Raw genomic sequence first — 26703 nt, 5'->3', positions numbered from 1 at the left:
ACCGCATCCGACCGACCCACTCGCGACACCCGGCTGGAGAGCAGCATGCAGTGCATTATACAACGGTACGAGAGCGATAACAAATAAGGAACCCATGTAGCGATACAATCCTCGAAAGCACGATACGAGTCCGTCGAACAAAGCTACACGTCCATATCCAAGCTGTGTTCCAACCAATGCAGCGCCTGCTGAGCCTTCTCCTGCACCTCCAGATCATCCTCCGCACCCATGTGTCGCCCTCCGGCAAGGCGTAGCGTCGGGCTCGCGCTGACATGTGAAGTGTGCTCGCACATGTGCCGCAGCGTAGAATCAATCCCTGCTTCGTGGAGCTCGCGATGACTTCGCGGATTATGACGAACCAGCTCGAGGACGCAGGAGACTGCCGGTCGTCGAATCTCGACTTTCGCATCTACTAGACACTCCCGCAGGCGATGCAATATCCGTGGATGCGACAATATGCTCCGCTGGTGGGCGGGGCTGTTGGCAACGTTTGCGAGAACGAACACGGCCTATGAAAACGAGTGTTAGCCGAAGTCGGCCTTGAGAAGCATACACACGAGCGCACCTGCAACACCACATCCTCATCGTCAGACTCCATTGCGACCGCGAGGGAGCCGAGCATTGCCTCGCTACCACCCATCTCCGAGAATACAAGGTCAACTTCGTCTACGCCATCCGCGATATGCCGTACGATATGCAGTGCCTGCTCTTGTATGCGGGTGTCCGGATCCGTTAGGAGGCTGCCAAAGAGTCGTTCAGGATGAGGTAGCAGAATGTTGGGACAAGCGTACTTGTTCATCTCGCTCCAGCCGATGCTGCTCATCACTTGTCGCTTCAGATCCGGTGTGGCCTTATATAGCAAATTCTTGAACGCCCACAGAGCGTTGAGCTTCAGCTCGACATCTCCGTGGTTTAGCAGCTGTACGAGTCTCGTAATAGCGCCCTGATCGATAACAGTCTGGAAGAGGTTGTCACCAGTGAAATAGAGACGACGCCGAAACGGTCAAGACATACCGACCGTAACGGAGAGAAGTCGGTGACAATATTGCACATAACCGCCGACGCGGCGTGCATCACCCGACGATCCTCATCCTGCTTCATAAATAGCTGGAAGACGGACATGCCCAGACCAGTGTCGACGATGTTGGTGCGCAGGGCGGCTACCGCACGGCTTAGCGCGCGAGCGCATTGGCATGCGGCGTATCGCACGCCGACATACGGATGCGAAAGGCTCGCCTGTATCGCGGGTATAAGTCGAAGCTCGTCCGTGATTGCGAACCGAATGTCGATGTCGAATAAGGAGATAGCCGCCACTGCCGTGAGCACAGCCTAGCAAAACTCAGTCCAATGGCTGTGGGTGCAACGAGGGAGGGATGGTGCTGACCTCGCGAAGTCGAGAAACACTCTCCGGCTCGTCCTCTTCCACTTCCGTGGTCTTCTCCACGGGCGTGATGGCGCTGACGAGTTGACCGACCTGATGAAGAGAGTTGCGTTCAAACGCGAGTTGACAGAACGTTCTATGGTCCGTCACGAGGTAGTCTATGAGCGTTCAGTTAACGCCCTCGTGTAGAGTCTCGTACGCGTGCGCAACCCACATAGAATGAAGCAAGCTTTAGTCTTCGTATGGTTGTTCGCCGTATCTGAGCCGATGACGCGGTTCAAGACGTGCATGATAGTGATCGCGGTAGCCTGATCGCTCGGCGAAATGTAAGAGTTGTTTGGAGACGATGACGCGCGTAGGATATTGGTCGCACTAGAGCCCGGTAAGCGCGTAGGACCACCAGGAGTCAATATGTGACATACCATAGGGAGGCAGCCAATTGGAGATCCACATTCCTAGACTTGCACAAGGACAGCACAACTGTAAGGACAGCTACAAGGTTCAAGTCAGTTGACGTACGTCGGACCAGAGACGAGCAGACGCACAGTCTTGTCCCGGTGGGCCCTTCGCTAAGCGTATGGCGAGTGTTTCGTTGTCTTTCGCTAGAGCAGCCAGGGCCGAGAGCGCTGCTTCTTGAAGCTAATGCCGCTCAGGTTCATTGAGCGCCTTCGTCGAAAGAACCAAAATAAGGGACCCACCTTCACATCCTTACGATGCAATAGAGTGGCGAGCGTACGAGCAATCCAGCCGCCGAGGCGGCTTGGCGACTTCGTAGGATCCCGTTTTTCCCAACCACGCTTCCCTTTCGTCTCAACAGACCTCTCCACGAGGGGGCTCCACTCGGATATTCGTATCCTGTGCGAAGCATCCCGGACCGCGGACGCGACGAGCTGCGCCATCGCGGCGCTCACCTGGGCCGATGGATCGACAAGCAAGGGAATGTACACGTCCAGGACCTCGGGCTGTCGTACAAGAGGCCGTTAGATATGCTTCATGGCGATTAGGCGATCAATACGTTCATACCTGAAACAGGTAGTCGAGAGCCACCTTCGCTTCCACTCGAAGATCGGAAACGCTTGATGCGAGACCCCACTGAGAGGGCCCGACAGCGTCCGCGACAGCAATCGCAAGTGCCCGAAGTGCACGCGCGAGGGCAGCCTTCAATGCGACGCTATCCTTGGGCTGCAAAGTGGAAATGGCGTAGAGCAAGGCTTGTGGCGCATTGAGCCGTAGTAGTGTCCGCAGAGCGTCCGGCGAGCCTGCAAACAGGCCTTGAGAAAGTTGATCGTCATTGAGAGAATGGCGCACACACCATACGACAAGGATGCGATGATGTGCGAAGCTTCTATACGAATGGCTGTTGCTGAGTCGCCAGCAGGAGCAGGGGGGTCGTTGAGCGCATCAACGAGCCTTGCAGACCGTCAGCGCGGGCACACTCCATGCCTCGGAATACGACGTACTTCGTAACAAATGTTTCATCCCGTCCGTAAACCCCCTTCGAAGTACGGTTTCCAATGACAGAGTTCTTGATCGCCTTCAAGGACGCGACATTGATGGTGGCAATGGTCATGACGGCTAACGTTCCCGTGTCTTCCGAGCGGTCACAAACCGCATGTCCTGATACGACGACCCGTAGTGAAGAGCGTGTGTCAGAGCAAACAGGATAGGGACTTTGGGGGAGAAGGGCGGTGCCTCAGAAGGTGGAAGCTGGAAGAGATGGGAGCGCGACCGGGCGCCAGGCGCGGCCTTCGCACGAGTCGAGTCGATCGCGCGTCATGGCTCGGTGGACAGGCTCTTGTGCAAACGCTTCGTCCGCCATCCATCACCACGCTCGACGAAAGCGTTGTGCACATTCGAACACCTGCATCATGGCGCAATCCGCTTCCCAGAATGGTTTATACGCGGTCGCAGGTTCGTATCGCTTTCACTCCCAGGTGGACGTAACTAATCCGCGCGTTCCTATGCGAATCCAGACTTCTGTCTCATCCCGATAGGTACCGGGGAGCCTTCGGTATGCTGTAGACACTACACTAGCCATCATGTTGATTGTTGGGGTTGTAGGTTGCTGAGTACATCGCAGAGTGCGTCCGCGTCCTTGAAAAGACAGGACTCAAGTTCAAGGTGAGCACATTGCCAGTCGCTGTAAACCGACAAAGCGTGATAATCTATATGCGCGCGCGTGTGTTTCAGATGCAGTGAGTGCTTCCGCTGGACCTCTGCCTACTCAGGCGTTGCGCAACGCTCAATACGTGCTTCTGCAACGGCAGTGGCTATGGGACCAACTTGGGTAAGTTCCTTAGTGCATCAAATCCTTCACTTGATAACCATATCGTCCGTCTCGCAGAAGGGCCCTGGTCCCAGGTGGTGCAGGCAATACATGATTGTCACGCTGCTGTGCATGCGAAGGGAGCTTCTCGCATCGCTACAGACATCCGGATCGGAACACGCGTGGACCGGGAGATCCCACCTGGGACTGGAAATGAAAGTAAGGTTCAGCGCGTTGAAGAGATCCTCAAAAGAGCACAAGGTGAGTATACACAAATCATCCAATGGTGCCTAGTCTTCACCATGTCTTGTGTAGCTACAAGTCCTTAGATGTGTAGTACCCCATATTCTATGCTAGCTCTGGGCTGTGAAGCCGTGCTACCTTCTCTTGATCCCTTCCCTGCTTCTGAAGCCTAACTAAGGACTTCCCTATTTCCTTTCCTAAGGCTGCTGCAAGGGGTACAGGCACTGCATTGCCAATCTGCCTTGCTTGCTACAAGACATGAGATCAACTTCTGAGTTCATGTTCTGTGGGACCACTTACATCATCTAGACATCTGTTAGGTAGATCATGAATTGAAAGAAATTGATAGGAGTCAGGGAAACCCTGGGCTCTAGCAGCTTCTCTGATTGTGATGATCCTATTTTGCTATGAGTTTCATATTAGAAACATGTAACCTCAGAAATGGGACGGAACTTCTCTACAGTAGGATGAATGACCTTGCCACCCTTTTGGTTCGGAGCCAGGGTTGTCAATGCTGTCATGAAGCAGCCATCATTGTCAATCCTTCCATAGACAGCTAGAATGTTGACATCAGCATTAGAAGTTTGAGATATTGAGAAGATTAGCACTAACTTGTATATGCACTCTTAGAGCTCCCATCTGGATTTAGCCAGCAAGGTATCTGCAAGATCTTGGGTAGATCTATGAATTTGACACTATGAGTGATGAATGTTGTAATATACAAAAGCAATTACCTGCATGATTGGCACCAGGTTGAATTGGGACATTGACCACCCTAAATGGCATAAGTTAATCTTGAGTAGCTCACTCAAATATAAATGCTCACCTTTCAACCACAGCTGGAGACCATCTTCTTGTGTAGTGATAGGTGACTATATCACTGTCTCCTCTAACCCAGCTCTGAAAACGACTGAGTGGGGGTTGAGGATATGCAACAGGTGTGGGGAAGCCTGTGAGGCTCCTGCTAGGTGAGGGGACAGCCTCAACACATATGATCCCCTCTGCTAGACGGGCTTGTCCCTTCTGAACATCTTGTCTTGATCTTGCAATTACAAGATGTGGGTTTTTCCTATAGATGATGTTAGTCAACTAATCTGGCCAAAGAATTGTTAAAAATAGACCAGTCAAACTTTGGCTAGAAGGGTGCAAGTTAGGCTTGGTTCTTTAAGTAGAAAGTAGTACATACCAAGTCTCCAATTGCTTCTTCAGTGGTGATAGCAGGCAGTGAAACACAAGCTTGGCCACAACCAGTAGGACGGAGATAGGGATAGAGAACCCCACCATCAGGCAAGTTCTTGGCTTGTACTGACTTGGGATAGTCATGCTGAGGGGTAGGAAATTGCGGCAATGGAATGTCACAACGAGCTCCTAGAAAGATGACCCTCTGCCTTCCTTGTGGGGTGCCATACTGTCCAGCTTGAAGAATCCTAAAGTGAACCTGATATCTAAAGACTAGTTAGAGTACATATATCAGCTTGTGTTGAAAGACACATACCCTAGAGCTGTTAGGGAGCGAAGAATGAACTTGACAACTCCCATGCATATGTTCCTGTCCAAAGGCTGGTCCCGTGGCTGCCCATCTGTTGGAGCATTGAGAATGCCTCTTACATTCTCCAATAGAAAGTACATAGGCCTATAGAACTCCACATAGGATATCATGTTGCAGGCCAGTGTACTCCTTCAAGGAGATTTTAGAGTATAGATGAAAAAATAGCTCAAGATGACCTACCTAGGATCATCTATTTTCTGTCAAAAAATGTAAGCACATCGCTATCAATGCCAATAAGATCCAATACCTTATTATGATTGATCTGTGAAAAGCTCTGGCAAGGTGGTCCTACAATTGAAGTGTTAGACCAGCTATTATTTCACCATCAACATAACTTGCATACCTCCATAGATAAAGTCAACCTCCCCTCTTTGAGGCATAGGAGGAAGGTTTGTGCCTGTTTTGCTTACAAGTGGTCGTGGATGATGACCCTCTGCAGTATCAACCACATGCTGTAGCAGAGTACTGGTGTTCTGGTTGTAGACCAGAGAGCTCTGATGATTGGCCCTAATTCAACATGAGAACACTGAGTATGGAAACCCACCAAAAACTCACTGAAAGGTCTTGCAAGCACTTTCTGAAAGCTCAACAGCCCACCTTGTTTCAACAAAGCCAGACAGGTCCAAGCCAGTTGACAAGCCACCAGCACCTACATCACCATACATTTCAACTTAAGATCACATGCACATGAGAAGGTCTAGCTCACCTGCAAAGAGCTCCAGGCCCCTTAGCTTTGATGAAGTCTTCAAAAGAAGCTCCTCTTCTGTTGCTTCTTCCAAGACTGCAGCATAGCACCGATTGCAGTGCACTAGAGCGGTGGGTTGTAGGATCTCCAGAGATTGAGGGGTTAGGCTTTTGGCAAAGAGATCACAATAGAAGTGATCATCTGCCTTGACCCACTGTTCCCTCTGCCATGGAGAAGAGGGACAGGCAACAAAGGCCTTACCCTCAACTGCCTTCATCTTCACAGAGATGATGACATCTGTCATGAAGAGGCGCCGCTTATATGAGGTTAGCATATTGAACTGAAAGCAGACCAGATTCACATACATTGTCAGATGGGATTGCCTTGTCCTTGACGACATGATCATAGCGACCAAATCGGCGCACTTGAACCATAGGCTCCTCACAAGAGAGATCAGAGAACTCCACAACTTGCCCAATATGGAGGAGGTTCCCTCCGGAGTTGTGGTGATACACAAAGTCATTGACATGATAGTCAATGCCTCTGTAGGTTACGCCTCCACTCTCCAAGGGGATACATTGCTCCTGCATAGCCTCTAAGGCGTCCAGACCACAGGGGATGCAAGGCCTCAGCTCGTCAGTGCAGTAGGAGAGAGCTTGTTCAATCTCTTGGGTAGAGAGATGTATGAAGGAATGATCGGTGTCATTCAGAGTAAGCCTTGGAAAGCAAATGGTTAGACAGACAAAGCAGCATTCAGGTCGAACATACCCCGTGAAGAACAGGTTCTCTGGGCCATCGTCGTCCTCAAGGGGTTCCGCCTCGCCAGGTGGCCAGGGTTGCAGGTTACAGTGTGAGTAGATGCACTCGACTTGGAGGTCCTCACACTCATTGAGCCAGAAAAGGGCTCTCGAGTGCGCCGCCTCCTGCAAGAACGTCTGTGACCCATGTTGGAGCCACTGGGCATGGAAGAGCTTCTGCCAGCCCAGGCGAGGTTCGTACTTCTCGAAGAAGTAGTTGATCTTGCAGAACCTACGAAGACATCAGTCGATGCCGCTGCAGCAACAAGCAACAAACCGACCATTTCTTGGTAGCAAGATTATTCTTGCACCACGCTGAGGCGGAAACAGCATGCTTCGCCCTCTTGGCGCGTTCGTCTTCTCCAGCGTCCACGATCACAACATCCCCAGCCTGTCACCATGGTCAGACAAAGGTGATGCAGAGAGGGATGGAATGCGCGACATACAGAGTATGTAGTGCCGTCGAGGACCACCGACTTGAAGATGTGTGGATCCTCCGTACCCTCCCCCCATTCGATCACCTGAGGATCGCCCTTATGCACGGGCCAGATAGGGACCGCCTGACAAGGGACATTCCTCACACCCTCCGACATCTGAACGACGCGCAGAGGTTGAGAGAAGAGTTTCTGTGCGATTGCGCCCACTCGCGGCGTGACTACTGTGGCCTGCTCGGCTGCGTCTGTAGCAGGGAAGGCCTCGGGAAGAGCGGGGTACAGGTGCTTCACGAGAGGCGACCGGACGACCCGCTGGAAGAGCTGCTGACGCTGGTCTCGTGCCTCCCACCAGATTGTGAGGACAGTGGTCAGATAGGCGACCTATGGCAAGGTTAACCTTCGTCGCCATCGAAGACATATCACACTCACAAAGGGCTGGGACGTGAGAGCCTCACGTGAGACAGAGGAACAGAGAGGATGCGCCCCGTGGCGTTCCTTCAGCTGGGAAGGGAGATGGTTGAGTAGCTTGTCCGCCGACGCATTGGGCATCTCCGCGAGACAAGAGAAGAGTATGTGGAAGAGGCCGTGATGCGCCCTGAAGGACTTGTAATGTGGTGCGTATGATGAAGACGGGCTGCCAAGTATGTACCAGGCATGCTCCGTCAAGAGGTAAACGTTCCTAGGCCCAAGTCAGAAGTCAGATGCCTAGTTGCCATCGAGGAACTCACTCGTCCAGGCTGTAAGACCGGCCATTCTTCTCAACCCAATGGACGCTAAACTCTAGTATCGAGGATAGCTGGACCAACGGAAAGTCCGAATCTTCGTCATCGTCGGAGTCGACAGAATCTTTAGAGACGGATCGCACAAATCCCGCGCCGACCCAGTCTTCGGATGGCGCCTCCATAAGGAGACGGGAGACTGGAACAAATTCGAACGTCGTGCGGTCGAAGACAGCAAAATTCTCCAACATGCGGATCGGAACGTCATCGTCCTCACCGTCATCGACGTCCGGAACTGACTCGCCAGGGACGACGAGTTCGTCGTCTTCGGGAAGCTCGTCGCCAACGGGAACATAGTGGGTCCGGAGGGCTACCAGAAAAGTTAGCACCGCGCAGAATGGGTAGGATCGGCAGTCCACGTACGCGCTATGCTAAAACGCAATGGTACGTGAGCACATCACCTCATACAAGAACGTAAATAGACTTTCGTACCTGTTGCGAGGCCTCGTCGGAATCTCGACCCAAATGGACGGTCCGTGACTAGAGTCATGGTTGTCTATGGAAACACCGTTATGACGCGGCTGATCGGACTCGGCAAGAAGTACGGTAACTCACGGTCGGATCGAGCGCGGGCCTTTTTCGCAGGAGAATTGCCTAGAGGGGCCTGTGATCTTTTCATCTATGGTGCCATGATCAGCAGCTGCATGATTCATCTTGATTGCTTCAACCTACGTCTTGAATTCCGCTAGTCCGCAAAGGAAATCCCGCCTTTTGGTAAGGAAAGTCGGCTGTAGCGAAATGCACACATTAGAATATATGTAGACACGAGGACCACATTCTAGACGTACTACGGCCGCAGCCAAATCGGCGGCGGTTTGGTTCCTGTTTGAAGGGTGCTTCGTACGCCGTAATCCTAGGGTCGATGGCGCTTCAGTGGGCTACGGCTGATGCGTAACTGAACCTCGGATGTCTCACCTCCCAGGAGGAAACACAGAATCTGAAAAAAAAATGGCGACACGATCAGCGGGGAGCAAGACGGCGAGAGAAAACATCCGGACGCTACCTGGAGGTCTGCACGAGGTCGTGGATGTCGAAAGACAACAAGGCGTGTGTGGGCGCTCAAAGGGCGTGATGGGGTCGCGTCGCGTGCGGTCACGGACCTCGCGCCTCTGTACACGACCACGACGTCCTCCTCGTTTCCCCCGCTCTCGACGCGTCTTCCGCGATGTCCCTGCCCGTGATCAACATTGAAGTCGACTACAACGAAGAGAAAGGCGCGTTTCCCTCTCAAACACGCGTCGCACCCTGCTTATCCCCCGCGCAGAACGCATCAAGCAGTTCCTCTCCACGTTCACCACTCAGGACAAGGATCTCATAAACGGCTTTGCGGATATTGATATTCACGACGATGGAGACGCGCCCGCGAGGACTAAAAACCTGAAGTACATGCAGCAGCTGGTGCGTGGGCAGTACATTGCTCGGCTTGCTCCCACTCATCCCAGCCACAGCAAAGGGTCGCGAACCGGGAGCAAGAGATGTTGGTCATCGACCTCGAGGATATATCTGAGGTGCGCAACCACTTTAAGGCGACTCCGGGCTCTGCTCATATGCATCCTAGCATGACCGCACGGTAGCCGAGCTTGTCTCAAGAATCCGGAGGAATACTCGTCGTTACGTCGCCCTGTTCAGCGAAGTCATCGACGATATCATGCCCCAACCGACCAAGGATATTAGCGAGCACGACGAGGTCATTGACATTATCCTACATCAACGCAGGCAGCAGAATGAGAATGCTGAAGCTGGAGAACAACTCATTCCGAACCACCTGCTGAGGCGATAGTGAGTAGTTCCTTAGTTTTCTGCGAGAGGCGCAATGCCCACTGGTTATATAGCAACCTGTACTTCCAGCCCCTCCGTTCGGACATTGCTATGGCAGTGCGCGATGTAAAGGGTGCCCACCTCGGAAGGCTCATCACCGTACGAGGAATCGTTACCCGCGTCTCTGAAGTAAAGCCTCTACTTCGGGTGAACGCCTACACATGCGACTCATGCGGCTCGGAAACGTTCCAAGACATCACCAGGAAAGACTTTCAGCCCATCTTCGACTGTCAGAACGAGGACAGCTGCAAGAAGAACGGCATTCGAGGGACGTTGCACATGCAGACCCGTGCATGCCGGTTCACTCCCTTCCAGGAAGTGAAGATTCAGGAGATGGTGCGTATTACGCGTTCTGCAATGACTGGCTCTGTCTGAGTCCTGTGTAGGCGGATCAAGTTCCCGTTGGCCACATACCGCGTTCGATGACTGTGCACGTTCACGGTTCGCTCACGCGACAGATGAATCCCGGCGACATCGTTCATCTCGGTGGTATCTTCCTCCCCATTCCCTATACCGGCTACCAAGCGATCCGTGCCGGCCTCCTTACCGACACCTTCCTCGAGGCTCACCATATACATCAGCTCAAGAAGCAGTACAGCCAGATGGAACTTACGCCTGAGATCGTCCGCGAAATCGACGCGCTGAGCCACGACCCCGAGCTGTATAGCAAGCTCGCTCAGAGTATAGCCCCCGAGATATATGGTCATCTTGACGTGAAGAAGGCGCTACTGCTACTCTTGGTAGGCGGTGTCACGAAGACCATGGGCGACGGCATGAAGATTCGCGGAGACATCAACATCTGCCTCATGGGTGATCCTGGTGTGGCCAAATCCCAGCTACTCAAGTACATCTCGAAGGTTGCGCCGCGTGGCGTCTACACGACGGGTCGTGGATCTTCAGGTGTTGGTCTGACGGCTGCGGTTATGCGCGACCCCGTTACCGACGAGATGGTTCTTGGTATGTCTTACCCTCTTGGCCCGTGGACGCGCCCGCTAACCGACTCGCAGAGGGTGGTGCACTGGTCCTCGCTGATAATGGCATTTGCTGTATCGACGAGTTCGACAAGATGGAGGAATCCGACCGCACAGCGATCCACGAAGTCATGGAGCAGCAAACCATCTCGATCTCCAAAGCGGGCATCTCGACAACACTTAACGCGCGGACCTCCATCCTCGCCGCTGCCAACCCTCTGTACGGCCGCTACAACCCGAAAATCTCCCCCGTGGAGAACATCAACCTGCCCGCTGCCCTCCTGTCCCGTTTTGACCTGCTGTTCCTCATCCTCGACAAGCCCACACGCGAAGACGACGAGCAGCTCGCGATGCACGTCACCCATGTGCACATGTATAACACCCACCCCCCGCTCGACTTCGACGTTCTCGACCCCACACTCATCCGGTGAGCATATCCCTGATATTCCGATCCTGCGTCGCCCCTGACCTCGTTTCTTCCGAAGCCACTACATCGCCCGCGCACGTCAACACCGTCCGACGGTTCCCGCCGAGGTGTCCGAATACATTGTCAACTGCTACGTCCGCCTGCGCAAAGAAGCGAAGGACCAAGACGCGCAAAAGAAGTCGCACACCTACACCTCCGCACGTACACTCCTCGGTGTGCTCCGCCTCTCGCAGGCCCTTGCGCGTCTCCGCTTCGCCGACGCCGTCATGCAGGCAGACGTGAACGAGGCGCTCCGTCTCATGGAGGTGAGCAAGAAGAGCTTAGCGGAGGACGACGAGGAGGGCCGTGACCACGACCGTTCGGACGTCAGCAAGATCTTCCGGCTCATCAAGGAGATGGCAAAGACGGCGCAGACGGGGAAGAAGGGTCGTCGCGCGCGTGGAGCGAAGAGGATCGGGCGCGGGCCTGGAGGCGAGCGCGATATGGACGTCGACGAGGACGAAGAGGAGGACGCGGAAGAGCTGTCCATGATCGACATCCGGTCGCGCGTCCTGACGGCTGGCTTCACCGAAGCGCAGCTCATGGAGACGATTCTTGAGGTTCGTAGCGTCGGTCATTCTTCATATCCGCATGCAGACGCTGACATTCGTGCCTTGCATAGTACGAAGGTCTTGACGTCTGGACCCGAGTCGCGCACAACTCAAAACTGCGCTTCATCGAGACGGATTAGGATCCTCTGCTATTCGCATATTTGTTAGTACTCTGCTCATCTCTGTAGATTATGATCCGCTTGTTCTGCATCATGCTGTGTTGTTTGTACTGTCCTGTAGCACATATAAATAGCCTTCCTTGCATACAATACGTGTCATGATGAGGTATACAGTTCCAATGGTATTCCGAGGTGACAAGCCCGACACACCGACGTCTATTCAACCAGGGATACTATCGCGTCTCCGAGGCATGCTCCCAACTACTCCCGCTGCCACTGCCACTTCCTGGACTCGTCGCTCCTGAGCGCTCCTTCTCGTCGTCTACTGGCGACTCAGGCTCATCTCGGTAGCGTGTCTCTTTGGGGTCGCTCCCTGCCGTAGGAGGGTCATCATCGTCTAGGAAGCCTGAGTGCAGGCCTGTATGCAGACCAGGAGAGGCGATGTGCGGTCGCAGCGCAGTCTCTTCGTCTGCATCCTCATCGTCAGACACCTCCCCAAACGCGTCGTACAACTCTTTCGTCTGTCTCGGTGCGCGCGCTCCACTGCTGTTCCGACCTACGGCACCCATCGCGACGTCGTCGTCGTGGAGGCTGGAGTAGTTCGCGCGCCGCTTGCGTGCGACCGAGCGACGCCAGAAGAATAGCCCAACGCCGACGCCGAAAATGACGACTGCTCCGATGGCCAGGAAGAACCACACTTGGTTCGAAGCCAAACTTCCGAGGTCGGAGAACCAGCCCTCGTCGGGCGTCGAGGTGATGGACGGAGAGGCTGTCGCGGACTCCGCGACATCCTCTGGGGGTTTGGTCGGACTCGCGGCTGTACCGGTCGTAGAGAACGCGGGCTTGTGGTTCTCACCATCGGACTCGCCATGGTCACCAGGGAGATGTTCGGTGGGACGGGGGATCGTCTTCGTGCTGGTAGAGGAAGGAACAATGGAGGATGATGAACCATCGTCGGTGGTGTTGGAAGGCAGTGGCGGGAGGACATCGTCCTCAAGAGGAACAACGTAAGGCTTGTGCTCCTTTTCTGGATCCGCTACGGATCCCCAGATGGACATAGACCAACCCAAGAATACACCAGACTGATCCTCTTTGCGCTGATCAGAAACGCGAATGGTCCATTCTCCGACGGGGTCCTCATCCCTGTCATCACACTCATGATCAACGTCTGTGCAGCAGTCTCCTCTAGTCAGGAACTCACCAGTGCTTGACGGTCATGAACGTCCAGCCTGGATACCCGGTGTTCGCGTTATCACCGTAACGGCGCGCCGCAAGGACGCTTCTGACTCCATTCGGGCTCACGAGCTCGACCTCTACATCTCCGCGACGCGTATGTGTGATCCACACTTTGACGGTAACATGCTCCAGCCCAGCGAAGTTGTGATCCTCGAGCAGCTCCTTCGTAACGGTGATCTTGCTTTCGACGCCGTCCTCAGGGATGGGACTTCCCCCAGTTGTGGTCCAGTTCGCGTCCATCGTACCGTTGTTGATCTGCACCGCGGGAAGATCGATCCATGTCTGCGGGTTGACCAGCTTCCATGTCTGCGCAGCCTTGACGAAGTCGACGCCGCTCAGACTCCCATAGCCATACTTGTAACTGTAAGGCCGGCCTGCCGCCGTCTGCTCCCAGTCAGGATCATCCGGATTCACCTGCAGAGCTGTACGGACGCAGAGATGCTGGACATCGCGCCACCCAAGATCAGGGCTGTAATTTATACAGTCAGATGGTCTCCTATGAGCCGTTCAAAAGCCTGCGTACCGGGCTTGCAGCGCAAGTGCGAAGATCCCCGCAGCGTTAGGTGCCGCAGCAGAAGTACCGCCGTGTGAGTGAGAACATTTGTTCTTCCCCCTATCAGTGGTAGTCTACAAGACCTCGGTTTGTTATTCGTGCGAGGGCTCAAGAGGTAGCGATATACGCACGATGTAGTTGCCACCACCGGAAGTATACGCAACGACCATATTCGCGGCACACGACTCCGAGTAATCCGGATGATACCCCTTGAAGTCAATCGCGGCGACTGTCACAGAAAATATACTATTGGTATAGCCGTCAAAGTTGCACTGGTCACCACTGCGACCGCCGTTTCCACTAGCGAAGACGTATAGAGAGCCTTTGCCGCCGCGTCCTTGCTGGATGCCGTTGACCATAGCCTTGCGGATGAGATAGCCAGGTCCCTCCATTGACCTACCATCGTCGGGAGGGCCCCAAGAGCAGGAGTAGATGGAAGTGTTCTGGTAGTCGTAGTTGAGGGCAGCAGCCTCATCTATGTCCGAAATGGGTCCTGAGAGTATTCGAATACCCGCGACCTTCGAGTCGTACGCAATCCCAACACCGCAGACATCATTCTTAACAGCAGCGACCTGTCCTGCGCAGCGAGTGCCATGGTGATCGTCGAAGAGGACAGGTGTGGGGAGATCGGTGTGGTCGTTGTAGTCGTACGAGCCGTACGCGTACTGCACAACGCAGAGATTATGTCCTGTCTTGAACGATTATGGTAGGTACACTCACGAAGTTTGCTGCGAGATCATCGCTAGTATAGTCCAGGCCATCATCAACGAATGCCGTGATGACGCCCTTGCCAGTGATGCCGTCCTCCCACAGCGCAGTGACGTTCATCATATGCTCCGGGTAGTCGTTGTTGACGAGATGCCATTGCCTCCCGAACTCCGGGTCTTGGAACTCGAGACGGTGCGCGACCTCTTCAGCAGTCTCGACCTTCGGCGGTCGTATAGGTGGAGGAGCGCGCTTGACGCGCTGACGGAGGGTCTGGGGAAAGACGTTCTTGACGGACGAAGCAACTCTTCGTCTTTGTAACGTAGATTCCGAACGAGGGGAATGAGGTGATTTTGCCTCCAGCCGAAGGCCTTCTAATGAGCGTAGAACCGGGTCCGCATCCCTCTTCTGCAGTCCCTTCGCCACGCGTACAAGCCAGTGGTTTGCGAGCTCCCCCGCCTGCTCAACGACCTCGACGCCTAACGCGCTCGCAATCTCGGCCAGCGATGCTCCTTCCAGAGGGTCATGTTCCAATACATAGTAGTCGTGCGTGTTGTAGAAGCGCTTCGCAGGTTGGGCGGCCAAGACGGATTGAATGGCGAGAACGAGAGTGAGGGGGAGGAGACGCATTGTGCGTCAAGATGCAGCAAGACGTGCTGCGCGTGGAAGGGGCAGGCAAGCCTGGCGAGGTGGGTGTAAAAGAGAGGTCTTTGGACTGCACGACGTTCACACCTGCGTCGCCCACAGCGCAGTACCGCCCCGCCATATCCGGTCATCCAAGCGTGACCCATGTCACATCCTCCCAACGTTGGGAATCCATTCTCGTGCGCGTGGCTTGGTTGTTCCCGTCAAGACGGCTTGGCTTCCCATGCCCAAGTACGAGATGTTCGAACGTCGTGTGCCTGATGGACTGTATGATCGCCTTCGGAGGGACAACACTGAGCTTAAACGAAGGTACTACACAAGATGCGCCGAGTATAGATACAATTGCCGATATGCTTATGCCTATAATGCGATGACAAACCCGCCTACAATATTTGGACGAGAAGAATTATAGCAAAGGTGTCGCGCCTTTGAACAAGAAAGTCCATAACGCGTTGGGGTCCATGTAGTCGTGGTGAACGAGGCTGACAAGCCAGCGCTTATCACGAACATCCTCTAACAGGCGACGCTCCTGGGACTCCGGAGGGTAGAAGGACGCCCATTCGTCCCATATCGAGAACGCCTCGTCCTACGGGTACAAGGTGTCAGCTACAGGTAAAGGAGTGTCGTTGAAGCATGCATACCTTCCACGACAGGAACGACTCCTTCTCGATGATGGTCGTTTGCGCGATCTCCTGTCCAGGGAAAACGCCCCATGTGACTGCGTTGCGACCGCCCTCCGGTACATTCGTCAGAACGTCGCCCTGCGCATTGTTTTCAGCTGATCCTGCTTAAGGGTGTGAGCGTAAGGCACATACCTTCGCAGTTCCCGCGAAATAGCTAATCCAACCTGCACCCTCGCTGTCGACTTTCCTCGCGATTCTGTTCACATCCTGCTCCGCGACAAAGAATTCGACGAAGCACTTCTGGTACACGTATCCGCCCCGAGGTCCCCAGCCGACGACCTCGTCAGTCGAAGGTGCGCCGTTGATCGCCGGCTGCGAGCCCACGGTCCACCAGCCCTTCGAAGTAAGCTTCTCCAGGTGAGGGAAGATCATCAAAGACTCCGGTGACAAAGGCGTACACGAAAACGGCGTCGTCGCAATCTTGGAATGGAGATAGCGAAGGAAGAGCGAAGTCAGATCGTTGACGGTCTTCGGGTTACCCCAGTGGGATACCGGAGTCGTCGCGGCCTTGCTTTGCAGCGCCGAACTTCCCCACCGGTCCGTCTCGCCATACGCTGGACTCTTGAAGTCGCCGAAACGGCCGTTCGGGAAGTCGTCCCAGTCCGCGGCGCTATTGATTTCGCCCTTGCTTGCGTCAGGTTCAGGGACAGAGGTCGCCAGCTCCTTGGTCGCCCTGTCCGCTGCAGTGTGCGGCGTCACGGTTCGTTCTGGCGGGACTGCGTCATCCTAGACGGAGTTAGCAGGCGTCCATGATGGCTAGTGTGTACAACATACAGCAATGAGCTTGTTGCTTGAATGTGAGACATCTCCCGCAAGACCTAAAGCCTCCAGGATGCGGATGATGCTCTTCTCGAGGTTGAGGGTGCAAAAGTGCACGCCTTGGATCCCTCCCGCTTGCAATTGCCGAATCATGTCTACGGCTAGCCTCACGCCATAGTCCTTTACTTTTTGATCATCATGCTGTGAAAGACAGGGTCAGAGGCACATATGTGACGGCGACACGGTGTAATCGACGCACGCGGATGGGAACGAGGTCGGACATCATTTTCGGTGGGACGCTAGTCGCACAGAGTTTCGTCATGCGGAGGAAAGAGGCGTATGTTTGTATAGGCATTATACCAGGGATAATTGGCACGGTGATGCCTGCGAATCTCTTGAGATAGGCTTGGAATGTAATACGAGCACAAGACCTACCTTTCTCGCGGACCTTCTTGACCCATTGGAGGAAACCATTGACGTCGTAGAAGAGTTGCGTTATGATGAATTCGGCACCAGCATTGACCTTTTCCTTCAAGTGATCGAGCTCACGGTCTTCCGTCGTGTCCCTGTCAGGGTGCCCATCGGGGTATGCTGCAGACGTTCCCACAGCGCCGTGAGTACAGGTAGAGACAGTCCGAAGGCAATGAAGTGACCTGCCACGCCGACGCAGAAATGCGCAAACTCAGGCGTTGACTTGATGTATCGCACCAGATCGACACCGTGTTGGAAGCGCGAGTCCGTAGGGATCCAGTGCTCTGAGCCTCTAGGCGGGTCTAGAGGGTATATTATCAGAATGTGTTTAGGTTGGGTGCGACGATCCCCGTACCTCCACGAAGCGCAAGGATGTTCTCGATCCCCCGTTCCTTGGCTTCCTGAACGTAGGGGGGTGAGCGGGTATAAGATTCACCTTCAGATCGAAACAACGCACCCTTAACGCCGCGTCCACACTTCCTTGGACCATGTTCGTGCATGTCAGATGAAGTGTTGTATCGATGCCATGCTCAAGCTGTGTCAAGCCCGCTAGGTCGAGCGAGCGGTCTTTGGTCGTCCCACCGGCACCCCAAGTGACACTGACAGAAAGCGGATTCAGCGCAACCATGCGCGCAATACGGGATACTAGGTTCTCGAAACCCTGCAAAGAGTGGGCACATACGCATGAGCTCAGTCCACATCCATGACTCGGGGTGCGCCTTCACCTGATCCGTCTTCGGCGGGAAGAACTCGAACGTGTAGAAGAGCCTGTTGGGATCATATTGTGCGATCCTGTCCGTCAGCTTCATGTCTGCCAACGTCCAGACTGGAGTGTGGAAGAAGGGTGAGAAGGAGGCGGGGAAGACCTGAGCTGCAAAATGGAGCCGCTGCCGGAGTCCGCTCGCACGGAACACCGCGCCATCGCGAATTCCATTCACGCCTCGCGCACAAGCGCTGGAACTCCCCAATGGACGAGCACGCGCCTATCTAATCTACGCAGCCCGCAGACGACTCCCAAACACCGGCAAACACCCATCTCGCTGTCCGGGACAGCGAGCACGTCGCTGATTACAGTACCGCCCGTTGTCGCCGACGTCCCTGCCCGTGTCTCTCATTCCGCAGACCACTGTTACATCTTTCTTGTTTTGCTGTCATCATGTCTGCGACTACTCCCGTGACTGCTGATTTCTCCTCGCCGCCGCTGAAACGGAGCAAGATTGTCCTCCTTGGCGACCAGAGTGTGGGGAAGACCAGTCTAATAACAAGGTACGCGTTTCGTATCCCTTCTCGAGGATCTAAGCCTCCGGTCCTTCTCGTCCTCTCTCCGTCTCTCATCCAATGTGGAGAATGGGAGAGATCTAACGCGGTGCGGATACTCGGGCATTAGATTCATGTACGACACCTTCGACAACACGTACCAGGCCACGATAGGCATTGACTTCCTGAGCAAAGCTATGTACCTGGAGGATAGGACAGTACGGCTACAACTATGGGACACTGCTGGACAGGCGAGTAGATACATTTAGACCGTATGGAAGTCGGGGTACTAACGTGTAAGCGTCTTGTCCTCTCTGTCTTCTGCATTGTAGGAACGCTACCGTTCTCTAATCCCCTCATACATTCGTGACTGCTCCGTAGCCATCGTCGTGTTTGACATCACAAGTGAGTGTGTGTCCACTAGATGTCGTGCGACATGGTATTTACGCCGCCGAAGATCGACAATCCTTCCTCTCCACATCGAAATGGATTGACGATGTCCGTTCGGAACGGGGGAACGACGTCATCATTGTACTGGTCGGCAATAAGGCCGACTTGTCAGACAAGCGGTGAGTGCTCACGTACTGTCCAATGGGCGTTCTGACATCTCGCGCTTTGGTAGGCAAGTAACACTCGAGGAGGCAAACGCGAAGGCGACCCAATTAAACATCATGTTCATGGAGACGTCTGCAAAGGCCGGGCACAACGTGAAGAGCTTGTTTAAGAAGATCGCCATGTCGTTGGTGGGTATGGAAAAGGAAAATGAGCAGTCAGAGGCGCAGAACACCAGTAGGTCCATCCGCCGCTATCTTCCTCGTACCTGCCTAAAGTAATGCGTCGTTGATGCCAGAGATCGACGTGACATCACCACCGCAGAACGAAGTGCCGGACGCGTCGCAGTGTCAGTGCTGAGCTCACCCTCGAGTGCTAGAGCAAAGCGTACACCTTTCTGCTTCACTTACGCTTGCATGTACCCTTTAACCGCGTGTATACCTTCCTTTACATCATTTGATCCGGCGTGTTGTTGTACTCCATAGTACTCAGCGACAACGCCCTAGTCATACATCAAGGAATACTTGCTACAAGCAGTGCTATGCGTCCGTAATGCATTGTATAAGTCTATTCACTCGTGCTCAGCCGCGGTTCATGGTGTTACCAGCGCCTCGAGGGTGGGTGTCCGTGTATTGAGCCCATGACTCATCCTTCTGCCTCTTCTCTTCGGCCTTCTCTTCTCCGAATACTGTGCCATCTTGTTCAGCATCGATAGCGAGTTGCTCTTTCGACGTGGGTTTGGCTTCGGAGGCAGGACTGGAAGTGAGAGCGATCAAGCAACGGTTGTGGTTCTGAATCTGATTAGACGTACCCTCCGCCGGAGATGATATTGCCACGCTGCCGCTCGACCTCGAGGTATTCGTCGATCGTCATGGTCGGCAGTCGATGATCAGCCTGAAAGACTTGAGCTTGGAATCTCGCGCGCTCGTCCGCGTTCGACGGGAGGATCATGAATGGTCGCAAAGGCTACAAGCGCGATTAGTCTTCAAGTGGCGCCAATCTATGCTGGCTACGTCAAGTTACCTTCCCTTGAGGATCCAATAACGGCCCCTTGCCGTCCGGACCGCCTCTGTTGACTGGCGCGTCCAGCTTCCACATGCTGTCCTCCTTGCGCTTCTTAGCCAAACGGGGGTCATCGGAATGCTGCCGCTGAGGCGGCGTTGGAGGTGCATTCCGCAGAAGCTCGAGTTCCTGATTGGTGCTCTCCAGCTGCGCTTGTGCTTCCGCATAGCTGAAGCGCAGCAGAAAGATCACGGCCTCCCGAAGGATATCTTCAGTGTCGGCGTCGGGCTCTGTACTTGCCTCATCGGAGTTTTGTGATGGGTCGGGGAGAACGGATGCAATGAGCTCAAGATTGGTGTTGGCATCGGTCGCGTTAGGGTTTTTGCGCTTCCGCAAGGCCTGCTGTAGCTCAGTACCTCCTGAAGCATGGCTAGCACGGACGAAACGCACCTCGATCCTCGTCCTGATATCCTTCTCCCGTTTGTACTGCTTGATCTTCAGCTCTCTCCGTTTCGCGGGATCACTCACTGAGGATGCGGCGCGGCCGTACAGCGCCTTATCCTCCTCCGTGATGATTTCATACAACTCCAAGTAGCGGACAAAGGATTCTAGATATCTCTGTCCATTCGGTTAACATCGTAAAGGGCATACACGACGAGATCGGCGCACCTTGACATTGCTGACCAAGTCTAACCGCTCATCACGATCCGTTGTCCGGACTCGAGAGAGCACCTCTGAGAGCGCGTAGGGTACGAGTATATAGACGAGATCACGGGTGGGGATGTCTGTGAGGTGCTCGTTTGCGCTGAAGAGCGAGAGCTTGGCCACGCGCGAGCTGCACTGACGAAGGTCGTCGAGTGCAGATTGAATGAGCTCCTGTGCGCCGAATTCGTAAGGTAGAAAGCGGCCTTGGAAGCAAACCGATGTACCTGTGTCTCGTCTTCGATCGTTGGTAAGTTGAGCGCCCTGGACGCTGTGGTGAGAGCGCGATGGAATAGCGACGGTAGTGGTACGTCCTCCATTGAAGCTGTAGTGTAGCGGTGCAAGTGCAAGTTGACCCTGTTATTCGTCCGAGCGGCTGAGGATCCCAGAGAGTCACTAAGAACTCGAAGTCAATCCGAATATGCTGGAAGGAGGCATCTCCAGGTGCTCCGGCCCGGCGCTGCCGGCTGGGAGCGCGTCACGACGCGTCGCGAGTCGCGACTACTGTAAACACGCCCACATGCGCCTTGTTTCCTCACAGTCACTGCTTCGGTCCTGCCAACATCCTTATGGTCTACGTTTTCCCTCTGTTTGCCTGATATGAAGCGTCCCCTGGACGACGATGCCTCTTGCACCCTGGATGTCCGAGGGGCGGTGGCCGTAACGTTCAAGCCCGATCAGAAGAGGAGAGCAGGAGACGTGTGCAAGAAACCCAGCGACTGCACGGGATATATCGAAGGGAAGGTCTATGACAGAGGAACTGTCTCTGATGATAGCTGGGAGCTCGTGCTTACGGTCGAACTCGGATCTCGTGCACACGTCTTGCTTTCAGGGAGTATCTCAAGGTGGTTCCGTAGCCTCCCCGTGGCCGTTGGAGCTCAGGTCCGTTTGACCTTGAAGGGCGTTGTCTTGGAGGATTTGCCTTTGGAAAAGATTAGGCCGCTTGTCTTGCGCAAGCGGTTTGCTTGGCGAGAAGGTGTCGCGGTATACGTGCACAACCCGAAGACAGGGGAGGAGGCATTCTTCGATACCTGGAGTAGTGAGACATCGCTTCCATCTCGCTCTCCAGCTGAATCCTAACGCGTCTCTTAGCAGTCGTTGATACTCGCCCCGGCACCTCGTTCCCTACAACCCTTGGTACTAGTGCCAATCCTCAGGACGCTGCCACCCCGGCTGCCCCAAAGAAGAGGAGAAGGACCCCTCCACCCACTCCTTCTACAACTCATGAGGGTGTACCTAGCTCACCTCATACGCGTTATGAAAGCCCAGTCAATGAGTGCATCAGTGCGTTGATAACATCTGAAACACGTCTCCAAGCTAACATTCTTCCACCGATTTCCTCTTGCAACACTAAGATGCCGTTGAGCCTCCCTATGGAGAGCCCGTGGGTGGTCCTAGTGTGGTCATAGGCGCCACACCACATAGCTCGAACCCGAATGACGACTCGCAGAACCCACAGAGTCTTCCTTCACCTCCGCCAGAACTCGGCACCGACGTTGATCCCAAGGTCGATCGCACACGAGCCGGCGAGGAAACTCCGGTTACAAGTCTATCACAAGCGCAGCACGGTGCATCCACGATGCCATCCATCGAGGGAGCCAAAAGTCTGTCTCGGCCTCAGGTCGTGGCGCACCAACCCTCTAAGTCCCCTGTGTCCGGTGTTGAGATGGGAACGAAGCAACACCCCAACGAAGGTTCAGGTCCGTCGCGCCCCAAAGACCGCCGACAGTCTCCTCTGCCAGGCAAAGCAAGTAAGAAGCGGTGGAACTCTGTCAGAGAGGCACGGCGAAGAGAAAAGCAACTGCGGAAGAAATTTGGGTCAGTTGCTGGTGTCCAGGAGGATAACGGGCAGCTGCGAGCGGGAAGCATTGGTCACGGCGATGGCGAGATGGACTGCGAGGAGGACTACTGGGGTGCGGTCGAAAATGACATTCCAGAGGAGCTACTTCGCCGATTCGATGCGGCAGAGCTTGGTACGGGTCCCAAGGATGCTGTTCGAAATCTGGATGACGACCCGCCTGGCCAGTCGAGAGAACCACAGCATGAAGAGAATCCGTCGCCCGAAGCTGAATCCGTACCAAAAGCCGAACCTGTGCCCAAACCCGAGCCCGCGTCTCAATTTGCACCTGCGCGCGAACCTTCACCACCACCACCAAGCCAGCGTCATGATAACGCTGATCCCACTGAAGCTCTGCGCATTGGCTGCCACACTTCGTTTGTACGTCCGTGACATTGCGAACTCTCTAGATTACTGACTTTGCCTGCGCTTCAGGGCGCATACATCCCGCTTCTCGAATTTACCGGGTCAGGCATGCGGAACATCATGGGAGTGATTGCTGCTGCTCCTATCACTACACAAACCAAGACGGGCGGTAAGGCAGCATTCCATGGCGAAGTAGAGTGCATCATTGACACACCTGGCAGAGTTCATGATGAGGTTGAACTTGTTTGACCCGTCCAATTTCGCGACTAGCGGCTTGAACGTCACGTTGTTTGACAAGGCTGTACTTGGCTTGCCCAAAACGGAGGCGGGCGACGTCCTAATTCTGCGATCGATCATGGTACGTCGCCACGGTAGAGCGTTTCTCCATGCATTGACTGGGTTGCGTAGGTCGATCAATTCAACGGGTATTGTGCCATCGGAGCGTCATACAAGGGCTGGCAGTGGGCGGTCTTCCATGTCAAGACGGGAAGGCTGTCAAGTGCGCCTGAAGACTCGTGTGCTTTGCGTCACTTTCAGCCTGAAAGGAGCGAAGTCCATCACAGTCTTAGGCTTGGGGACTGGTGGCGCGATGCTTCTGCGAATCAAGTTGCGTTTGGTGCCGAGAATCCTACGTCGGCCTCGCGTGGTCGTCCGCACAAGTTGTTCTCAGATGCTGACTGCAACGGTTACTTTGACTGCACGGTTGAGGTGGGTATTTTCCCTGTGTGGCGTCGACTCAAGCCAATACGGTCACTTTTAGGTTCTTCACGGCTATCAGAATGGGGACCACCCCTACACTCTCTTCGTCACGGACTACACGCGCAACGCCTCTGTGGCCCCGATACAAGCTGCGTGGTGCCCGCCCAAGCTTGCCCCAGTCGTTATGCAGGTCGAGATGTGGGATTCTTCCGCCCAAGTGGCAGTCACTATGCGACCCGGCGAATACTATTCGATGCGCAACATGCGGCTTCGCGTCAGTGGGGGTGGGTATCTGGAAGGCAAGATGCAGGAGGGTGACAAAATCAAGAAGCTTGATGAAGACGTCCTGGAGAACCAGCCGCACCTAATCGAGCTTTTGAAGTGAGTTGGAGTTGGCGAAATCCTTCTAGGTGTGCCCGACTAACGTACCTCAGACGAAAACAAGAATGGGAGGCTCGAGCGGGCACTGTTGATGGTATTCCTGAGTTCCCTCATCAGCTCATACAGGAGGTCGAGGTAGACCATCACTTCAATTGCACGGTGGAGGTAATCATGTTTCGCTCGTATCAGCCGCTTTCCGCGTTACTCACTGAGTCGTGGTCTGCTCCTAGGTCATATGTATCTCGGCGAAGGATGACTTCTCATACCTGTATGTTACCGACTACACCGCTCGTCCGGACCTCGTGCCTGTTGCGGCTACGATTGCCTCTGGGGCACTCGCAGAACGCGTTGTCCGCATCTCCCTGAACGATGCTCAGATCGAGGTTGGCAAGAGCCTTGAGACTGGCGACTTTGTTGCGATTCGTAATCTGAGGCTACGTCCATCGAACGGCGGCACCCTGCTCTCCGGTCGGTTAGGTGGGCAGCACCGGCTTATCACCAAGCTCAACCCCAAGTCGACCTCAAACATAGAACTGAGGGCGCTACTGAGGTGAGTCATATTGGAACGACTCGTCTGGTTTTGGATCAGGGGATGTTTACCATATTTGCTACAGACGTAAGAAAGATTATGAGGCTTCTCAGGAGAAGCCCAAGGACAACAAGAAGAACAGACGCGCTAGCCGTCGAGCCGCAAACCCTCCGGCGGACGAAGGGAAGTCCAGGTCTCCCTCAAGAACGAAGGGCAAAGGCAAAGCGGACGACAAGTACGTCGCCTTGAGTGATGTCAAGGCGAGTGACGCTTGTCCGTCTGTCTTCCGCGTACGCGCAAAGGTTGTCGACTTCTTCCCGGACAATTTGCGTGACTGCACAATTATGCGATGCACGAACTGCGACCGAAGGTACGCATCGAGCTTTCGTTGTACGTAGAGGTAGTTGTGCTGAACCGAATGTAATCCAGCATTCCCAAGACGCGACAGAGGTGCACCGAATGCGATGATGTCATGGAGGACACGACGTTCGTTCAAGTGTTCTTCAACCTGTACTTCAGTATAGAGGACGAGGAAGGCACGGCTTTGCCCGTCTCCGTGTCAGATGAACGGGTAGGTCATAATGCTCGCATTCAGTCCAGGCATCTCTGACTGACGTTGCTGAGTCAGTGTACTGTACTGCAGGATCTCGTCCCTGACGACGTGCACGACGATGTCGACGACGCTTTTAGCATGTTCATTGCGCGTCTGCAGCCCCTCCTTGGTGATTTATTGGATGTCTCTGAGGGAGAGGCTCGTCGCCGTCCCAATGGCGAGGGCGGTCCTATGCTCGATCTGACGCTTGGGAGCTGGCTACCCGAGGGCGAGCCAGACAATCCGGACTCGCGCGCATATATCTTGCTCCGACACGTAGTTTGCGACCCAGACTAGGGTTCGCAATCCGTGGCGAGGATTTTTTAATTGCTTCCGACTGCTCGTTATGTTTATATTGTATCATATTGTATGTAGCGTTACACTGCTCATCGATGCATTACATTGTTTCATCATGCCCCATTGTCTGAAATCAGCACTGTTGGAACAGCTCAAATCATTCCGGCTTGCACACGACAATGGCCCATCCCTCCAGCAAACCCGCGTCCAGCAAACCCGCCTCCCAGGCCGTGCATAGCCGCTCCTCAACCCAAGCTTGCATCCCCCATTGGCGAACGAAAGCGGCCCTAGTGTACGGATCATTTTCCAAGCGGTCCACACTGCCATGCAAGAAGTGAGCGTATTCCCTGGAAATGTTTCGCGCCACTTCCACAGTAAGCATATTCGGGCCGGTGGTGAGCAGCTGAAGGACTGAGAGAATGGATGTAAAGAGCGGTGTCGTCGTACGCTGCGCGGCAGAGTGTTGTTGATCCCTGTCATTGAGGAAGCAACGAGGAAAGAACGGAACTGCTGTGAGGATTGTGGATGGGGACCAGAAGGAAGCGTTCGCGGGGCGCGAGGTGAGACCGAGCACAAGGAAGGCCCCGGGTGCGAGGGCGGCCTGCAGATGCCGGATGTAAGATTCTAAATGGCGGTATGGAACGCAGTCGAGAGAGAGCGCTGGGAATTCATCGTGCAGCGTGTTAAGGAATAGCGACGATAGAGGGACGGAGTCGGAGGGGTGGTTGGGCTGGGCCGGGTTCGTGGTATGGTCGAGGGATGATGAATGGTCAGACTGACTGGCCTTGCTCGGAACTGCATACAGCAGGTACAAGATCAGGGTATGCATTGATTTGACCTCGCATACAGCGACTTTCCTTGCACAAGTCCGCGCTGTTCCGCACATCAGAGTCTTTTGAGCAGCCATCGAAAATTCAAAGGGACTTACGGGCATGCCGTACTGTTTCACGTCAGCAAACAGGTCGCAGGATACCATCCAGCCAAGCAGTTTGATCCACCAGAGGTAGTCAGCGTCGAGGCAGACCACGAGGCCAGAGACGGTCGTCAAAGAGCCAGCGAAGAGGGCGGAAAGATGTTCTCGAGGGTTGCGAAGCTCGACCCGGCCACCAAGGATGTCATGATAGAGCATTTTAAGAGGCACATGGAGAACAGTGCGGTCCCCGGCAGCTTTATTAGCTGCACGGTACGCTAGAGTCGGATAGGTCGACGGCCAGACTGAGTGCGTTGGCGTTAGCACGGTAAGCATAGCTTGGAGGACGGTCCTTGCTTTCACTTCAACATTTCTTCTTCTTGTAGACTGATGGTACAGAAGCAGAGTGGCCAGGAGGAAGAGACAGAACACAGCGAGTAACGTCCCGAAAGGCTGAAGCACCACCGC

The 26703-nt window shown here is 54.4% G+C and overlaps 9 protein-coding genes across 9 annotated transcripts; 4 read left to right on the top strand and 5 right to left on the bottom strand.

Annotated features, from left to right (window-relative positions):
- Positions 1 to 85: 85 nt before the first annotated feature.
- Positions 86 to 3092, bottom strand: DICSQDRAFT_78400 (ARM repeat-containing protein). Its single transcript, XM_007361383.1, has 12 exons — positions 2842 to 3092; positions 2694 to 2791; positions 2405 to 2640; positions 2080 to 2343; positions 1927 to 2020; positions 1804 to 1873; positions 1596 to 1753; positions 1385 to 1539; positions 1015 to 1329; positions 792 to 958; positions 566 to 740; positions 86 to 509 (listed from the first exon to the last, which is right to left on the bottom strand). Exons 1-12 carry the CDS (start codon positions 2949 to 2951, stop codon positions 144 to 146), a joined length of 2208 nt encoding a protein of 735 aa, XP_007361445.1. The 5' UTR covers positions 2952 to 3092; the 3' UTR covers positions 86 to 143.
- Positions 3093 to 3341: 249 nt separating this feature from the next.
- On the top strand, positions 3342 to 3901 carry DICSQDRAFT_36669 (uncharacterized protein; the record flags this gene model as incomplete). The annotated part of the gene is made up of 5 exons (XM_007361382.1): positions 3342 to 3392; positions 3443 to 3502; positions 3572 to 3576; positions 3649 to 3668; positions 3726 to 3901. Coding segments are annotated over 5 exons (312 nt in total), but the record flags the coding sequence as incomplete, so codon positions are not given.
- Positions 3902 to 3995: 94 nt separating this feature from the next.
- On the bottom strand, positions 3996 to 8989 carry DICSQDRAFT_98076 (S-adenosyl-L-methionine-dependent methyltransferase; the record flags this gene model as incomplete). Its single annotated transcript, XM_007361381.1, has 25 exons — positions 8923 to 8989; positions 8807 to 8862; positions 8690 to 8753; positions 8567 to 8630; positions 8498 to 8505; positions 8084 to 8444; positions 7785 to 8034; positions 7368 to 7736; positions 7203 to 7312; positions 6893 to 7153; positions 6490 to 6841; positions 6146 to 6440; positions 5995 to 6088; positions 5783 to 5946; positions 5687 to 5727; positions 5620 to 5636; positions 5386 to 5568; positions 5077 to 5335; positions 5012 to 5025; positions 4717 to 4959; positions 4625 to 4665; positions 4503 to 4571; positions 4352 to 4446; positions 4191 to 4295; positions 3996 to 4139 (listed from the first exon to the last, which is right to left on the bottom strand). Exons 3-25 carry the CDS (start codon positions 8751 to 8753, stop codon positions 3996 to 3998), a joined length of 3603 nt encoding a protein of 1200 aa, XP_007361443.1. The 5' UTR covers positions 8807 to 8862; positions 8923 to 8989.
- A 441-nt stretch (positions 8990 to 9430) lies between these two features.
- On the top strand, positions 9431 to 12080 carry DICSQDRAFT_98073 (MCM-domain-containing protein; the record flags this gene model as incomplete). The annotated part of the gene is made up of 9 exons (XM_007361380.1): positions 9431 to 9532; positions 9583 to 9642; positions 9693 to 9913; positions 9967 to 10288; positions 10339 to 10909; positions 10960 to 11350; positions 11409 to 11779; positions 11855 to 11949; positions 12012 to 12080. The coding sequence occupies exons 1-9, from the start codon at positions 9521 to 9523 to the stop codon at positions 12078 to 12080; spliced, it is 2112 nt and encodes a 703-aa protein (XP_007361442.1). The 5' UTR covers positions 9431 to 9520.
- A 212-nt stretch (positions 12081 to 12292) lies between these two features.
- On the bottom strand, positions 12293 to 15183 carry DICSQDRAFT_165877 (uncharacterized protein; the record flags this gene model as incomplete). The annotated part of the gene is made up of 5 exons (XM_007361379.1): positions 12293 to 13202; positions 13261 to 13764; positions 13819 to 13922; positions 13980 to 14513; positions 14569 to 15183. The coding sequence occupies 5 exons, from the start codon at positions 15181 to 15183 to the stop codon at positions 12293 to 12295; spliced, it is 2667 nt and encodes an 888-aa protein (XP_007361441.1).
- A 286-nt stretch (positions 15184 to 15469) lies between these two features.
- DICSQDRAFT_177540 (MTHFR-domain-containing protein) lies at positions 15470 to 17970 on the bottom strand. The gene is made up of 10 exons (XM_007361378.1): positions 17837 to 17970; positions 17569 to 17772; positions 17467 to 17512; positions 17294 to 17413; positions 17076 to 17231; positions 16900 to 17024; positions 16656 to 16841; positions 16014 to 16607; positions 15840 to 15959; positions 15470 to 15784 (listed from the first exon to the last, which is right to left on the bottom strand). Exons 1-10 carry the CDS (start codon positions 17918 to 17920, stop codon positions 15605 to 15607), a joined length of 1815 nt encoding a protein of 604 aa, XP_007361440.1. The 5' UTR covers positions 17921 to 17970; the 3' UTR covers positions 15470 to 15604.
- Positions 17971 to 18163: 193 nt separating this feature from the next.
- DICSQDRAFT_177539 (ras-domain-containing protein) lies at positions 18164 to 20981 on the top strand. Its single transcript, XM_007361377.1, has 11 exons — positions 18164 to 18377; positions 18499 to 18619; positions 18701 to 18773; positions 18826 to 18937; positions 18991 to 19157; positions 19219 to 19676; positions 19732 to 19886; positions 19944 to 20321; positions 20373 to 20542; positions 20594 to 20800; positions 20854 to 20981. Exons 1-6 carry the CDS (start codon positions 18268 to 18270, stop codon positions 19278 to 19280), a joined length of 645 nt encoding a protein of 214 aa, XP_007361439.1. The 5' UTR covers positions 18164 to 18267; the 3' UTR covers positions 19281 to 19676; positions 19732 to 19886; positions 19944 to 20321; positions 20373 to 20542; positions 20594 to 20800; positions 20854 to 20981.
- A 202-nt stretch (positions 20982 to 21183) lies between these two features.
- DICSQDRAFT_132309 (uncharacterized protein) lies at positions 21184 to 25436 on the top strand. Its single transcript, XM_007361376.1, has 12 exons — positions 21184 to 21663; positions 21717 to 21908; positions 21980 to 22842; positions 22897 to 22996; positions 23049 to 23185; positions 23236 to 23535; positions 23588 to 23907; positions 23961 to 24072; positions 24138 to 24457; positions 24522 to 24806; positions 24866 to 25007; positions 25065 to 25436. The coding sequence occupies exons 1-12, from the start codon at positions 21225 to 21227 to the stop codon at positions 25323 to 25325; spliced, it is 3471 nt and encodes a 1156-aa protein (XP_007361438.1). The 5' UTR covers positions 21184 to 21224; the 3' UTR covers positions 25326 to 25436.
- Positions 25437 to 25482: 46 nt separating this feature from the next.
- On the bottom strand, positions 25483 to 26454 carry DICSQDRAFT_177537 (uncharacterized protein; the record flags this gene model as incomplete). The annotated part of the gene is made up of 3 exons (XM_007361575.1): positions 25483 to 26120; positions 26173 to 26198; positions 26267 to 26454. The coding sequence occupies 3 exons, from the start codon at positions 26452 to 26454 to the stop codon at positions 25483 to 25485; spliced, it is 852 nt and encodes a 283-aa protein (XP_007361637.1).
- Positions 26455 to 26703: the final 249 nt, after the last annotated feature.

This window comes from Dichomitus squalens (assembly GCF_000275845.1).
Source record: "Dichomitus squalens LYAD-421 SS1 unplaced genomic scaffold DICSQscaffold_2, whole genome shotgun sequence".
Classification (NCBI taxonomy): Eukaryota; Fungi; Basidiomycota; class Agaricomycetes; order Polyporales; family Polyporaceae; genus Dichomitus; species Dichomitus squalens.
The sequence above is the reverse complement of the archived record's forward strand: the minus strand, read 5'-3'. Positions and strand labels throughout refer to the sequence as shown.